This window comes from Homalodisca vitripennis, chromosome 2 (assembly GCF_021130785.1).
Source record: "Homalodisca vitripennis isolate AUS2020 chromosome 2, UT_GWSS_2.1, whole genome shotgun sequence".
Taxonomy (NCBI): Eukaryota; Metazoa; Arthropoda; class Insecta; order Hemiptera; family Cicadellidae; genus Homalodisca; species Homalodisca vitripennis.
In genome coordinates this window covers 190,427,238-190,444,998 of record NC_060208.1, presented here as the reverse complement: position 1 = coordinate 190,444,998, position 17,761 = coordinate 190,427,238, and the positions used below count along the sequence as shown (strand labels likewise).

The following is a 17,761-nucleotide window of genomic DNA, read 5'->3' as shown; positions in this document are numbered from 1 at the left end:
GCTCTGAACCACGTGTTGTGTAGCTGTTGTCAGTGTGATCAGCTGTTCTGATTGGAGAATTTGACTTTATTGTTGATTGAAAATTATGTTTAATTTTAAGTGTAATTTTTCATTCAGCACATTATTACTTTCATTGCTCTTTAGTGCTGAATAGATGTCTTATTCCTCCAGTGTTGACAATAAACTTTCTTTTGACAACATTGTATTATTTTAATTCTTGCTTGCTTCCACTCATGTTGTGGTTTTCATTGAGCAAATGTGAGGAAAAGCTAGATTTTTGTTGGTCACATTTTATATTGGGATGGTGTTTGTTATAGTTCTGATGGAATGGACGACTATTGTTCTTTGAAATTTTTGGGGCACTCAAGACATTTAATTTTATAAACTTCAGTCATTTAGAAACAATAATTTAACGTAAACACTGGAAACAAAAATATAAATAAATCCAACGCAGTGTCAGGTAGCTGGGTATAATGTGAAAACAAGTGCTATTAATTGTGCCAAATCTAATTTTCCACGCTATCATGAGTTGTATAATTACTGAGTTCAAAGTGTCCTTTGACCTGATCTGGTAGTGTATTTGAGATCATCATAATCCATCCTTCTCCCTAAAAAAGCTTATCTTTTATTAACCTCACGTTGGTTGCAGCCTTAAACAACCACTCCTCTCCCACCCTCTCCCATGTCCTGGCTGTTCTAGTCGGGTTATCCTTTGTCTTGGTCTTCCTCTGTTATTGGCTCATCTAGGTAAGCTTTAAAATATTAATTTCAGTTTGAAGTACTTTTTTATCTCTCTTCCTCCTCTTCCAATTTTTTATCTTGTATATAATAGTAAATTACAGTTATTAGTTTTTAGTTAATTAATAAGTATTTAAAACATTTATAAAATCTGAAAGATATTTTTAATTAATTTTGATCACATTTAGTCAGTTAACCCTTTTAAGGCCAATGACCAATTGAGTTGCACTAGTCTCAAAGGCCATCTCCTGATATTGCTCAGGTACCTTGAAGGCCAGGCTATTTTTGTTCCTTTTTGCATAGTTTTAGTAAATAAGCTGCAACTTCCATATTACTTAGTAAAAACTGATAATTCTTTTTTTAATTTGTTTGTAACATTATAGGCTTAGACAGGAAACTATAAGGTTGGTCATATAAAATAAAAAATATTTTTTACGTACATGTTTATATGTAAAATTTGTAAGCGTAGTTTACTTTTTTTGGTTTTAACACCTCATAAAAAATACAAAGGATTGTTTTGCACCCAAGTAACACATATTTTCTAAAACTACATATTATTTACAACACACATGCCAATTTTCAAGTGCTTATCAATAATAAAAGTGAAGTAGGAACGAATTATTCAAAATCTGCAACTGCGGCTTATTTGTGAAAATTGTAGAAAAGCTAGTCTTGTCTTCAGTTTATACACAAAATATATTTTTTCTTCATACAACTCACAAGAATCCATACAAAATAAACCTAAAACACTGTTGTTAGTAATTAAAAAGTTCACTCATTTTCTAATTCATCTTCAGAATTATCATCGTACAAAGCATCTAAATCACTATCACCTAAATCCCCAAACACCTCAACAAACTGAACACCGATACCACTATCAAATAAAGTGTTGACTAAAGTGTTTTCACTTGTAGGTGATTTGACTCTCGTTCTTTTGCTCATATTTACACTTAGTAGTTCACTGCAAATACTCTAAAATACCTATAACATCGCACATAATTACTGAATTGCATCAATAAAATATAACCACAACAACTATAACCTATACACCACAACGCCGTTGTAGTAAGACAGACGATTTCATCGAAATGCATAGGTGTATAATAATAGAAATGATGCAAGAAACGGCAGTGTTTGCGTTTATTAATGAAGCCCATCTAACCCCAAACAAGAAAATATCATGGTTTGTGGCATTTGGAAAGATTACTGGCCAGTAAACCGGAAATAATGGACGGCTACCTATTGTAGCCGTCGGCCGCGAACGCCATTATGATCACGGCTACCTATTGTAGCCGCCGGCCGCGAACGATATTTTGACGACGGCTACCTATTGTAGCCATCGGCCTTATAAGGGTTAATTAACTTATTTTTAAATTACACTCATGACGGTAGGCTACAGTTTAAGTAGCCTAAAGCCATAGTGTAAATAGGGTGTAAAGTCATCCCCACCAGGGTGCCCAGATGCAAATTCCTAAAATTAGGATTATTGGAGGTAAAAAGAGGACATTAAAGCAAAAAGGAGAACAGTATATTCTTATAAACTTTGCGAGAAACATATAGCTTATTATAAATTAGTACAGTATTTGAGCATATTATAAATAAAAACTCAAATTCGATTTGTTTACATATAAATTGAAAAATAAAAGGAATTCATATTATTTAATTGTTTATTGATGGATAAAACTATTGTTTGAGGCTATTATTTTGAATGTGGCATAAGATTAAATTAATTATTGTTAGAATTTTTCTCTTAAAAATTATAACTGATTTAAACCCAAATTTTAGAATGATATTAAAAAATAAAATTTATTCATTACATTATTAGTTAGCTATGCATCAGAAATTATCACTATAACGTTAAAATATATAATGTATTATAACAAAATTAACCTATTATTTATGATACATAAATAGAAAATCAAGGGGTAATATTACCAGTGCAGCTGATTGGGTAGAAGCATCAGCGAGTCAGTGACACTATAGACAACACTCAACATACAACTGAATCTAACAACTGAAGCAGTTCACATGCCATGTCGTTATGTATGCCCTGCAATAACTTTGCATGGCCTGTCTTTGGGCCTTGTAAATCGGACAATTATTTTAATGCTACTATTTTCAAATATTTAGTATTCACCTAAAAACTGGACATAGTACATAATTTTCAAAAGTCGGGAGGACAGGAGAACAAACTTAAAAAAGGGGGACATGTCCTCCTAAAGACGGACGGACACCTGTTCACCCTGATCTCCAGATATTTTTAACTTTCTTGATTTAAAGAAATCACAAGTATAATGCATTTTGTGTTAAAATAATATAAAATTAAACATGCATGTGAAATTTAAAACTGTTTATTTGAGAAATTGTCTGCCTATTTTCAGTATCCCTCACACACACACACATGCACGCACGCGTGCGCACATGTACACGCACACACTAGCGTTGTTTATTGTTTTCTAAGAATCGTCTTAATTTATTTAAGAATGTGTTTATTAATAGAAACGGGGTGTTTTTGCAAGTTATAAAATTGGGAAAAGGTAATTAAATATTAAAGCTGAGGAAAGGACATGTAGACAAACCAATATTTTACTGTAGATCAATAGCAAAGCCAAGTTATGACAATAAAGTCATATGTACTTTACAATTCTGCACACCATTACCTTGGTAATTCTTCATTGCCTAACTTTTCTCTTAATGTTAATTTCCTGATGTAATATTTTTCAGATATTGAATCTAGAGCTTTGAAAAACTCATTACTCTCCGGAGATAATAATTAAAGGCAAAAGAAACTGCTAAACCAAAGACTAATAATGCTACCAACATTTAATTACACACAGGTCACAACTGGTTGACCTTATTGACTCTTGTCATCATCAGATTCACTTGACGAGATTCAAAAATTTTGAATATATCATAGATCAGCATGAGTCTTTTACAATATGGTTTGTTTACCAATGAGGTATTTAATATATACCCTTAGTAGCCTACCTTAGATTTTGTGGAAAGTGGATTGATTTCCATTGATGAGTTGTGATTGAGCTTCTGATAATTTGGAGCAAAATGTAACACAATGTTTTAGCCATTCTTTTAGAACTAAAAATATATCGATACCGTGCTTGTTATATACATTAATTACATTGATATTTAATATTGTATGCAATCTAAATTAATTCAATATTGCTTGTTTTTATTGCTTTACTTCACTAAGTTTGTATTAATTAATCCTTCAAGTAATAGTAAAAACTGATTATTTAATTTACAAATTAAAGAATTTAATCAAACAGTATTTAAATAAATACCACTAGTGAATTACAACACATATTCTAATAGTTAATTTGATTTATTTGTGATGATGGAATCCTTGATTCTGAAAGGCCTTGCAAAATTAAATTAATTATTAGAATATGTGTTGTAATTCACTAGCGGTATTAAATTTAAATATTTCCAATGCTCCAAGGATCTCCAAGTGTTTAATTAATTTCGTTATTTCAGATACAACTACAGGAATTCCTGCTTCGGTGAACGCATCTGAACACAAGTCCTGAGGAATCGCGAGGCCAATGCCCAACTCGCTGTAAATATTGTAAACTCGTTACAGAAACGAAACTATCTCTCGGAGTCCAATACATTCAAATCGTGTTTTGAGGTGAATTTGTTGTGTTGTTCAAACGCAGGGAAGACTTGTTAGGTTTTATTGTTCTATTGGATGTTTTAGAACCAAATTGTATGTGATTTTATTGAATTTTTAGTGTAAGTACGACTTATACCTCAATGCTCAAATACTTGTAGAAATTATTCATAACTAAACCTACAAATTTCTCATACATTTCACTTTTTTACAGTTTGCCAATGAAAGCAATAACAGTTTAATATGGAATTTAAATTAATTGTTCTGATCTATTCCTTCCTTGGAAAGTTTTCTTAGTTTTTTAGGTTATATTGTAATGTTTACATAAATTATACTAATAAAAGAAACATGTGAGGCGATTAAAATATACTTGTTGTAGAAAATATTTTAAATTATTGTTAATTCTATTTTTTGTAAAGCGTTATTTTTCTTTTAGTTTTTTAAAGAATCTTGGATTAATTTTCTTTTTATTCAATTATTTGAAATTAACAACAATGTTGATTTTCCTTAGCATGCTTATTTCACATTTATTGCTTGTAGTTGTATTAATTTTAGGTAATTAGTTTTATGTAATATACAGACAAGAGAAATTTACACAAATTTGTTTTTATATACAACTTTAATATTTATATTTGCATTATGTAAAATATTAAATGTTTTACCCCTCTCGAAGCTGGGTAGTTACAAATTTGTAATAAAACTACAATATTTGTAGTTTTATTATTAAACTGTACTATTATTTTTAGGTGTATCAATAATTGTAACTATTTCTTTCTAGTCAGCTTTTTTGGGCTACTTAAAATTAGTGTTGTATTGTAGTTTTAGTTAAACATATAATAAGTTGCACTTTAATTTTATTTGATACATTTTATTCTCTTGTCCATCTTGAATGATTTTTGGAATAATTGTTTTTTAACCAATGATAGAAATATTAAAAATTCCTAAATCCCTTTGTGCTCAGATGTTCTAGTAAATTCTTATTTAATTTGAGTTGAGGCATGATTCTTCAGGATAACAAGATTTTAATAGTAGTTATTTAATCATTCAGTAATCATGAAAAAATCGAGCATTTAGTTAAATCTTTTGTCTTCCTATTAAAATTTGATTTAGACATAGCACATACATATGTTGTATGTACATAGCTTAAAGTTAAACTGTTCATAATTATTTATTTCCATGATTTACTTTGTTTAAATTAATGCAGTTTTTAAACAATGGATTTTAAAATAATTTTAAGTTTTAAAACCTTCGGTAGTAAAATATAAGAAAATACCGTACAGTATTTGTGAGATAATTATTTTTTTTTTCTTTCTGTACCTGCTTGAATCTGTTTTTGCTTTTTTCAAGACTAAACCATTCACACAATGTGATATTATTATTATTATTTTAATGGGTAGCAACAATAATCAGGGTATTTATTACAAAATAAATCTTGTTGGAATAATTTTAAAATAACGCTCCATACAATTAAACACCTAATGTTTTACTGTTATTTATTTTTTACATTTTTGGAGGATTCAATACAGGAGTAACACTACTTAAAAATTAATAATAGACTGTGAAACATAAGAATTCTATACTTCGAAAATGCTCCTGTTATTATTAACCATTTAACAGTACACAATTTAAAATAATATTTTCAGTGGTTTTTATTCTCTTATTCTATTTACAATGTAATATTTTGGTAGTTGTTTGTTCTGAAAGTTTTTATTTTCAAGAAATGTGAGCAATTACTGTACTGATCACTAGATGTCAGCAGTGTCTACTTTCTTTCAGTATAAAACATACAATTTTCTTTGAATGTTGGCAATTTTTGCTTGACAAGGCAACTACTTTATCTCTATAGATATATTGTTTATTGTGTCAATTTATAACCTTAATTGTAATAACTGTAACCATAGTTATAGTATGGCCTAAATGTTTAAAAATAATAAAGAAAGAAGGAAAATTCTTTATTGTGACTCTTTCAGAACTAGGAAATCTTTGATAATGTGTTCAGTACAATATCCAATTACGAATGACCATGTTATACATCTATTAAAAAAAAACTTAACAACGGCAACTAAAATGCATAGTTGCTAACAGTTTCTTTAAAAAATGTGTAAATATTTCCGTAATATTGTATTTTTACATTATATTGTTCGTCAATATTGTAAGTACAAAATGTCTTTTATTATAGATGTAAAGTAATAAACGTTTTATTTTTAACCAATAAACCAATACAGTTGTAATTGGTACAAACAAAACAAGTGTAGAGTTTTTAGTCTGTTCACAGCCAAGAAAGAAATATCAGCTTTAGCATCAAAAACAAACCACTACCAATGTCATTGTGTAAATTAACCTAAAGATTCATTGAATTATGTCTCTCTAGAGAAATTTTCTACTAAATATTTGCAGCAGAACCTCTTTTTACAAAAACAGGAGTTGCCAGGGACCACTTACTTGGTCTCTTTAGCATTACTTAGCCCAAAACGCTTCAACTTGAAAAAAAGTTTCTTACTTGATTTTTAAAATTAAATAGGGTAAAAGTATACAAAATAAGTATTTATGTGATTTTGTTAATTTGCGAATAGTTAAATACGTTCATTTTGTGTTAACAGTGTTTATATGTGCATTTACTTTTTATGTTATTGTTTTAACAGGTAATTAAGTTTGCGTGTAAAAAGGAACAAGCTGATGCTAACAGCAAAATAATTGGGCAACAACTACAGAAACGGTCTATTTAGTAACTAATTAGTATAATCACCAGTACTTGTGTGAAGGATCCGTCTGTGTGCCAAAGATGTATTTTTCTATTGTTCGGCAATCGCCACGCTCTGAAGCACCAATTCTGTGTTGTATGAAATCTGTATATTATTGATGATTTGTGTAAATATTTTTATAACTAGTTCTACAGAATATTGATTTTAGTAAAAGTATATCATTGTTACGAATTCAAAGAATTGATAGTTAATAAATCATGTATGAAATAGACATGTGAGTTTTATTTTCACGAAAATACTTTGAAGCCAGCATTTTGATGATAACCTTAATTTTAGCCCATTAGGAGAATCTCAATCCATTTTAAGAGGTAATCCATGGAAATAAATTACAAACATTTGAATGGAAAATCTATGTAAGCATTATTAATATTACTTTTATAACTAAAATTAATGGTCAATTACATTTTTATAATTTTGTAACTCACGTTTAATATCACTTTTAAAATATTCAAATGTATATCCAAGTTATTCGTTTTTTTTTTTTTTAATGTGATTTGTTTGTTCTTGCCTACTACGAAATTTTGTAATGTGTGTTTAAATAAAACTTTTATTGAAACATATAAAATAATGACAGTTGATTACTGTGAAGGAAAATTAACTGATTTGTTTTCGTTTACAATCCCACTTTATTTAGACAACATTTATTTTATTTTATTGCTACTGAACTGAGGATTTGAAACAAAATAAACCAATGACACCTAAACCAATTCAACCTTTTTCTCAACTTTTGGCATCGTTGACAAAACTGGATACATATAGATAATGCCAATTATACTAATACTCATTACATATCCCGAAGATAGATTGGAAAATTCTCAACTTTTAAAAGTTAGAACAGGGTTATTGGGCACCCAGTATAAATTCATACTTGAATTCATATTCTGGATTTATTTTGGAAAGGTAAGTGATATCTGACAATGGTAATTGACAGTTTATTACTCTTACAAAATATTGCAGTTTCATCCGTAATAAATGTAGTCTAGAAGATAAGAGCCAATTAAAATTTACATTGTATAACCACACAACTTTGCTTTTAATAAGCAATAGAGAAATTATCCTTGAAAAAACGTTTATCGACAGCCACGCTAGGTTTGTTGGGATTAGAATAGACGGTACTGAAAGGGCTAAAATGTCAAATGATAACTTTTGACATAGTTATACCAGTCAATGAGGTAGAGAGACTGAAAGTCATAATTTTAATCATACATACAGGGTGAATTAAAAGCATAAATACCCATATTAACGACTGCACCTAGAAAAACTAAACCTCTGTTAAAAAATTAACAGTGAATCAATCCAGTACAAAATGGTGAGTAATTCTAATTAAATATATCCGCATGCTTAAAAATCTTTAAAAATAACAAGTGTGACTAGTTAAACTAGTTCGAATTAATTATATTTTTTATCATACAATTAAAAAAATAGCTTTTATGAATGGAAATGTTCATGAAATCAAAGTTCATTCTGTTTAGTATTTTAATGGTGATGGCTCCTTTTCTATCTGTCCAGAGATTTGGAAAGATGTCTAAAATCTTTACATGTGGAAAATACATGTGGACATCCTGACTGTAGTGCGGAGGTGCTCCATCTTGCTGGAATCAGACTATATCAAAGTTGCTAACTGAACAGTTGGAATAATCTGCTGTTGCAACATTTCCAGGTACATTGTGGAAGTAAGATTTTCTTCAATATAAAATGATTGATCAAATTAACCTCTACACACCTTTGCCTACGAAAACAATGTTATGTTTGTTGTGTATAGCTAAAAAAACTAGCATTTTATATTTTTATCCCTTTTAATACCCTCCCATTCCAAACCCCACCAAAACTAGCGCATCTGACAATTACTTTCTCAGCGGAAATCCCTCTTATTGATTTACTGATTCAAACACAACGAATTCAAATCTCATATACACTATAAAATTTCTAAAGATGACTACAAAAAATGTTTTGATCAATGGAAATACCGTTGGGACAAGTGTATTAGTTGTAATGGAGATTATTTTGAAGGAGATAAGGTCGTATTGTAAAAAATTTGATAATATATAATTTTTATAAAATAATTCCGGTTTTTTTTTGGTACCCCCTCGTACAATGATCTTAATGAGGTCTGATAAATGATCTTTATAAATTGACTTCTTCATCTAGAAGTCTTGGTAAGAACAACATAGAGTATGTCATTCAAAGTAGTTACTACAGAAGGAACTATGTATTTATTCTCCTAATGTACAATGTTTTCAGTAATATAGATAGGCAGGTCACACATCACATCTTAAATTACAAATGGTTTTGGTAAGTTTTGTAACTGTTTCAGCTCACAAACTGATGATAAGAGAGCTACCTTATGCAATCAGAAGTAGGTACATTTTAACTTTATGAATCCTTAAAGTGAAAACATTGGAGGCTATAAGTGGCCATTAGGTGGTGTTCTTGTTGCTTATCCAAGCCACTTCTTGACTTACCGGCTTGGAGCTATTTAAACAAGTCTTGTTACAAAGGAATTTTTGCAAGCACCTTGTCTTCATTATTTAGTGTGTCTTAAGTTGCCTACGACCTTGTTCAAAGGCAGTTAAACATTCTTGATTTAATAATTACGAGGAGTGTTCAGAAAGTAAGTACAATAAAAAAAGTAAACATTTTTTTCAACACAATTTTATTTCTACATGAAAGACCAAACCTCAACATAGCTTCCACCAATATTCAAACACTTGCTGTAGCGGGTGATCAATTAGTCTATACCCTCTTCATAGAAGGTTCCCACCAACGAATGTAGCCATGACTCCACGGCAGTTTTCATTTCATTGTCGGTTTCAAAGCGTTGGCTGCCTAGAGTGCTTCATGTGAAGGAACAAGTGGTAGTCAGACGATGCCAAGTTCGGGCTGTAGGGCAGACGATCAAACTGCTCCCAACGAAATTGTCGAACAGAAATGAGTGTCACCAGCGGTATGGGGCCGAGCATTGTCATGGAGAAATACAATTCCGTTACTGAGCATTCCTCTCCATTTGTTTTAAATTGTCCGCCTTAGTTTTCTTAAGGTTTCATAATACCTTGCCGCATTAATGGTTTCACCTCTTGGGAGAAAATCAATCATCAAAACGCCTTTCCGATTCCAAAAGACAGAGCCATAATTTTTTGTGCAGACATTGCTATCTTGAATTTTTGATTCTTCGGGGATTGCATATGTCACCACTCCATTGACTGCTGTTTGATTTTGGTGTGACATAACGGACCCAAGTTTCATCACCTGTCAAAATTTTTTTTTTTAAATCCTCACCATCATTATTGTACCATGTGAAAAAAGTGAAATCACTTCCGAGTCTCTTGGTTTTGTGTACATCAGTGAGCAATTTTGGAACCCATCGGGAACAGAGCTTGCGATAAACTAAGTGGTCCGTAACAATTTCGTACAAAAGAGTGCATGACATTTTTTGGAAATCATTAGATAGCATTGTCATAGTGAAACGTTTGTTCTCTTGGATTTTGTCGTCAACTGCCCTTACCAGATCATCGGTGACAAGAGAAGGCCGACCGTTCCGATTCTCATCATGCACATTTGTTTGACCACTATTGAACATTCTAACCCACTTTCTCACCATTCCTTCACTCATCATGTCTTCTCCGTAAACATCTCGAGTTGAAGATAAATTTCAGCTGGTTTCACATTCTCACAATTGGCGGGATCACCAATTGTCTTAAACATTTTAAATGTTCAGAGAAAACTGAAAAACAACGTAGAACAACTAAAATGGCATGAGTCAATAGCCAGTGAACAAGGATGACTACTGCGCATGCACGGAACACCGATTGCAGCACTATGGCGGCAGTATAATGAAACGGTACTTACTTTCTAAACATGTCTCATATATTTGGAGTAATAGATCGAGTGATTGAAGCATAAAATTATGAAACAATGGTGGTTAATAACAGTATTTTATAATATGATTCTATTTTGGGATTTTACTCCTTTTGGAATAATTTTGTTTAATTATCAGAAATTGTCACTGAAAAACTTATGTTTACACAATAGAGAAAACTATGTTAATTTTTTCTATACAATCCAGCTGTAATAGTGAGTTGACATCACCGTAAAAAGGAAAAGACCCGATTTGTGGCAGACTGGAGACTGGTTCTTCCACCACGACAACGCACCGGCACACACAGCCATCTCAGTTAGGCAGTTTTTAGCCAAAAACGGCATGGTTCCGCTGCCCCACGCACCTTACTCGCCTGACCTCGCTCCATGCGACATTTTTTTATTTCCACACATGAAAAGAGGCTTGAAAGGTCAACGATTTGACAGCGTTGAAGAGGTTAAGAAAAAAACGAAGCTCAAGCTTGCAGCCATTTCTAAAGATGACTACAAAAAATGTTTTGATCAATGGAAATACCATTGGGACAAGTGTATTAGTTGTAATGGAGATTATTTTGAAGGAGATAAGGTCGTATTGTAAAATATTTGATAATATATAATTTTTATAAAATAATTCCGGTTTTTTTTGGGTACCCCCTCGTAGTAGGTGTAAATACTATCAGACATCTTACATTAAATAGTTTTTATTTGATCACAAAGATGTTTTTATTTGATATGAGACCTGCCCTAATCATATATGAGTAAATGTGATAAATGCAATACTCTCCATTATTTCAAACATTTATTGATTTCAACATACTTAATAATAGTGAAGATATTTCATAAATTATTTATATCATTGAAACATAAAATACATTAACAATTTAACCCTTTTAGGACTGTGGATTTTCAATTTCTTATGCTTAATACATTCACTGCTAACGTCTCTGATTGTAGACGCACCAAACTTTCTCTGGGTGCCGCCATCTCCAATCGGAGACCTTCGGCCATTGTTTCTATAAATATTAAAATTTTTACCATGCCAAATGAGTTTCAGTGTTGTCATTAGCAGTGATTACATTAAAAGACCATCTAGTTTTTGCCTAAATTATAATGGTTTGTGGAAATAGTTGGAATCTTTTAAGTTGAAAAAGATAATCAAATGGTTTTTCACAAGTTAACAGGTGCTTTTTTGAATTCCGTTTAAAAAGTTGTATTGTGTGGGACCTGATGGGTTCTATTATACGATGTTCTATTTCTGTACATAGAATGGAGAACAACATAAATATATTTTACTTTAAGTTTACACAGGAAATCTTTCTCAACTCCTCAATGTTTTAAAATATAATATGTTTTGTTTTACATGATTTTTGGAAAAAAAACCATTTCAAAATTCATACTATCTTTAACCCTTTGGGTAGCCTACTAACTCCGGGTATTCAAACATGTGAAGAAATTCCGAGAAACACTAACATCCTGTTATACTGACCTGATGAGTATTGAAAAATACTAACATAATGATACAAGGACGTTTGGAATATTATTTTTGTTATTTTGACTTTTCAATCAAATTAATTGTATTTACTATATAATGTACTATATTTTTGAAATATGGGTTTCCACTGATATTTGTATTTATCAACTTAAAAATTTGTAACAAATTAAACATACACAATTTCTTTTAATGTCATAAAAATTGTTGGTTTTGCAATAAAAATCCAATTTAGGTTTTTTGTAAAAAATGTTCTTCCTAAAAAAAGGAAAACAATTTTATATTTCCTTTATAAAAAAACAATGTTGACTGTAACAAAATGTATTTATATACATTTTTTTAATGATAAAAAAATACTAAAAAATAAGGGAGTTATAGGAAAAAATGTAAAATAGTTCATAACAGCTTAAAAATAGTCCAGTGTTGATTGGTAATTCCTGGGTAAAAGCCACCAGTACTACTCAGATACGAAGAAAAACAATAATCTAGTTCTCAAAGGGTTGATAACAACACATACGTTCCAGTTCACACCACATCGAAACATAGCTTATACAATTAATTTCATTAAACATTTGGAATCGCTGTAGAGTCATCTTCAGTTTCATACATTGACTGAATTTCACAGCGAGAACAATATATTTAAAGAATTTGATTGTGTAAACAATGTATTGAAACAGCGTAAACAGGAAAACTTACATGTTAGTTATGACACGGCCGTGTAAGTTAAGACTAAGACATTACCATACTGTGGGAATGGATTAACTTTGTTTTCTATTTCAAATGTTTGGCTAATAGGTTTGATAATATATTTTAATTATTATGAAGTGGCTAAAGTCAAATCCAATATCTCCTTTCTCACACTGTCGTAGATTGAATCATTACTTATTTCAAAAACATTTAATAATGTAAAAAAATATGTATGGATTCTAAATTTTGTTGTGTATTAGATAATAATGGGCATTCTGTAACCTGAAACCCAGAATAACAATACATTGCTTGATGGTCTTGTTTAGTAAAGAAACACAACAACAATACTATTGTTAAATAGTCCTAAAAGGGTTAAAATTTAAAAACCTTTTTTCAGTTTAGAACCACTTGAACAGGAGATACAACAAGATACAAGAACCAACTACATTCCCAAGAATAAGTTTAACTTAATACACAAAGTTTTTAATAAATGCACACATATTGCTTCTTAATTAAAATAATTAAGATCAGAATAACACCACACATTAGCAAAGACTGTATACAGTCATGTTACATATACATCTGTTAAATAATAAACATTTTCAGGATATATATTATGTATAGGAACAAACTTTCAATAGAGTAAGTAAACCTTGTTTATTTGAGCGATGTTATAGAAATAGGAAAGACTTTTATGGCGTTATCTATAAGAGTACAACACAGCGATTGGTTGTAAAATTGGTCCTGTATTTAGTTAGATAGCATTATTCTTTCTTTACTTGTAAATACAGTTACACAAACAATGTTGGTTATTCTTATAACTACAAGAAAAAGATGATTTTTGTAGAATTACAAAACATGCAGTATTAACATAGAGTATTAACTACGGTAACAGCTATTGCACTAGTCAAGTTTAATATTTCTCTATGACATTACAAATATTACATGTGAATTTTATTACTTTACATAAATTGCATAATTACACACACATCTGTGCTATGCATCAACATGAATGCTACTTTATATTGCAGGAAAGTTATATAACACTACATGTTGCATGGTGGTTAGCAGAAGCACATTATTGTGACGGTACAATGAAAATATGTAGGATTCAGATAGATAAACAGATCAAATGTTTAAAAAAAAAACCAAATATTTTCTATCTATTAAAAATAAACTGTATTTATATTTTATAAGAAACATGAAACCTTGGACAATATGAAAAACATGAAAGCTTTACATCTCATGTCTCATGCTCTAAGACCCAATAACATATGAGATTGTTTAGTTACAGATGGTAAAGAGTAATTTAAATAATTAGCTTTATAAACTACAAAGCCATCAGGTTGAAACATGTTGTCAACTTTCCTTAATTCTTTCTTTACATTGTTAATCCAAATTTAGATATTATGTAATCATCAGATTCAAATGTTGTACGAATTCAGATTCAGAGAGTTTGTTTTGAACATCTTCGTCTCCAACTTTTTATGGATCTCTTCAGATAGATAAGGACTCCAGATTACAGAAGTCAATCTTTACTAGTGTCAGATTTCAGATGCCGGCACTAAGCAGAAGGTGAACTGGAGCTAAACTCAATGTTTGCATTGAATCACCCTTCACACTATAGCTACGTTATATGTAGAACATCTTGTTTAAAGCTTTTGATGCATTCATTTTCTACAAGGGATTTTACAATGTCCCTTAGAATATGATGACGGGTCCAAAAAAACACACCAGGAACAATATAGACCTCATTTTTCTGCAATAAATCTTTGCAAAACAATTGTTTAAAGGCTGCTGCCTAAAAAGGCTCCAAAAGCAACTTTTTATACTTTTCCCATATTTGGCTTCTGGTGTGGAAATTGCAGATATGATGCAATTTTTTTAACTTTAAGAACAAGGTGTAAAATTCTGTGCACAGATGGCAGTTATTTGAAGGTATTTTTGTAATATTTAAATGTTTAAAATATGAGGCAATGATGAACAAAATGAGAACCTATATTAGAAAAATATATCCAATAGGTAACTGTGGATGATAATGTGCAGATCAATTAATTATTTTAAATTTAACGGAAGTGTCTTGAAGTTCAAAAAGAAATTTTTCAAATAGTTCAAAGAATATTTATGATCTTAATATACTGGAACTATCTACAAGGATTTCCATTCAAATTTCAAATCTTCTGACAAGTTTAATTACATTATTATTGAATGCCACATAATACATTATAGCATATAAATTGTAAAATTATAATAACAAATATTTGCTCTAACAGTGGCTGCTTAATAAACATAATGAAATTTACAAATTATTCTGAAAGTAATGTTTGCTCTGATTCATAAATTATTAGTTCTAAAATAGTAATTACTACTACTACTGTAACTTTACATTTAAAAATTTTAAACTGCCCCCCAGAAAGCCCATTTTAAGGAAATAGTTTGCTTTTGTTTCCTAGAGGGGTGTCCTAAGTTTCATTTTTCTATATTTGACCATTGAAGGTTGAGCAAGATCCATACATGCTTTTAACTTAATTAATTTCAATGAGCTACCTTTTTTACTGGGTTGAGTTAGAAAGCTCTAGTTTCCACTGTTCTTCTTTTATCAAGACCTTTCAAATGAGGTGTCACTTATAGGGTCTTTAAATTTAAACATTTTGAGCCTTCCCCCAAAAATCCTATTTTGGGGAAATGGATAAAGTTGTAACAGTAACTAAAAAGTTCACTTCTATTTCTTAGAAAGGTGTTCCATCACTCCATCTGTATCCATCATAAACTAAACATAGTGTATTCATACTTTTAACTCACACTATAAATACACGCTTAGGGTTGAGAAGCGTCAAAAGGTGTCTACTTACAGTCGTTTAACTTCACTTACACTGCCACAGTCGAGTTTGTAATATTGCCTCGATGAAATAATACTATATGCCATTATAGTAATAATACTATAATAAATAATACTATTTTAATACTATATGCACGTGCCAGCGCACACCCACATAATGTAGGAAATGCCCTCCATTATAACTGTGGACAACACCCTGTGAGAGCTCAAAAATCTCAACAACTTGGATGGACTCTGCTTCTTTGGAATTCCGGGATATATTATGAATTAGGTTTGCATAAATTGCCACTGAACAAGAATGAGCCACAAGAGGAAGATTACATTTGGATGGGCCAATTGCTACTGCCGCTAATGCGATCCAAGGTTGCCACAGAACTTGTGGTTGTGGGTTTGTATGGCGCAGCTTGGCATATAGCCGGTACTCCATACTGATGAGAGAATCTTAAACCTAATATGGCCTTAAAAAGAAGTAAAATCAGTGTGCCATTGACATTCTGATAAATTCTGGGTTGTAATTAAGTAGTTGTACACTGTGAAGGAAGCCAAATGCTCGGATAATCAGTCACTGATGATCGCTTTGTCTCAAAAATACATTACATGAGCCAACAACATGGCCTTCTTGTAATACATACAAAACTTGACATGCTCAGTTGGCTGCATAGGGAATCACTAGTTTCTTCACTGTATCTATCCAAACAAACTTCAGTAGGTGTCTATCAGAGGTACAGGGACTGTTACTATCAATCAATCAATCAATCAATCAATCAATCAATCTTTATTCACATATACATTGAGTACAGTGGTGCGTCAACAATTATTAATTAAAACATCTAAATTTAATAATTAAAAACATGAGAAGAAAAAAAATACATCTTTATATTGTTTCTTTGTTATCTTGGTGTTTGATTTCTCCAGTCCAGGAATTCTTGAATTGAATATACAGATCTGTCTAAGAGCCAGTTCCTCAGGGAAGTCTTCAATTTTTCTTCTGGCAGTCTCCTCAGTTCTTCAGGCAACTGGTTGTAGAAGGCAGCGCCGCTGTATGAGGGCTTCTTCTTAACGAGACTGAGGTGGTGTGCTTCAAGTAGGAAGTTGCATCTATGCCTTGTGTTATAGTTATGCTGGTCTCCCATCCTGGTTTGTCCTGATTTCACTACGTAGAGGATTGCCTCAAGTATGTAGAGGGAGACTATTGTCATTATCTTGAGTTCCTTAAAGGCATCTCTGCAGGTTTCACGCGAGCCTAGTCCATTCAGTGTTCTTATGGCTCTTTTTTGAATTACAAGTACTGTTTGGAGGTTTGTACTACTTGTTCCACCCCAGGCCAATAGTCCATATCGTAGATTTGACTCGAACAAAGAGTAATAGGCAGTTAGGGCTGTTTTTTTATCGCTAATCTGTATCATTCTTCTAATAACAAAGAGGTTGGAATTTAACTTCTTGCAGAGCTGTTTTATATGACCTGTCCATGAAAGGTTGTTGTCCAATGTTATTCCTAAATATGCATTCGAGTCTACCGTTTTAATGTCTGGCAATCCTTGGTGTTGGTTTGGAGTTGGTGTGAAAATAAGTTGATGGGTTTTGTCTTCATTTAAAACTAAGTCATTATGATAACAGTACTGCTTTGCCATGTTGTAAGCTATATGTGAGTTTATTTCCATTTGTTCTTTATCTTTGGCTGTAGTGATCAATGCTGTATCGTCAGCAAACATGACTGTTTCACAAAATTCTTCAAGGTATTGTGGGAAGTCATTTGTTAACAG

The 17,761-nt window shown here is 31.3% G+C and overlaps 1 protein-coding gene across 11 annotated transcripts in view; it reads left to right on the top strand.

Annotated features, from left to right (window-relative positions):
- Nucleotides 1-7,339, top strand: part of LOC124355223 (myosin-16) — a 72,501-nt gene extending 65,162 nt beyond the window's left edge. For 10 of the 11 annotated variants that reach the window (XM_046806264.1, XM_046806258.1, XM_046806261.1 and 7 more), the window contains exons 8-9: nucleotides 650-747; nucleotides 4,231-7,339. In XM_046806264.1, the coding sequence (XP_046662220.1) occupies nucleotides 650-747 (98 nt within the window). In that variant the 3' untranslated portion in view covers nucleotides 4,231-7,339. The remainder of the gene's footprint in view (nucleotides 1-649; nucleotides 748-4,230) is intronic. The other variant, XM_046806262.1, reaches the window with a different exon arrangement.
- The last annotated feature ends 10,422 nt before the right edge of the window (nucleotides 7,340-17,761 follow it).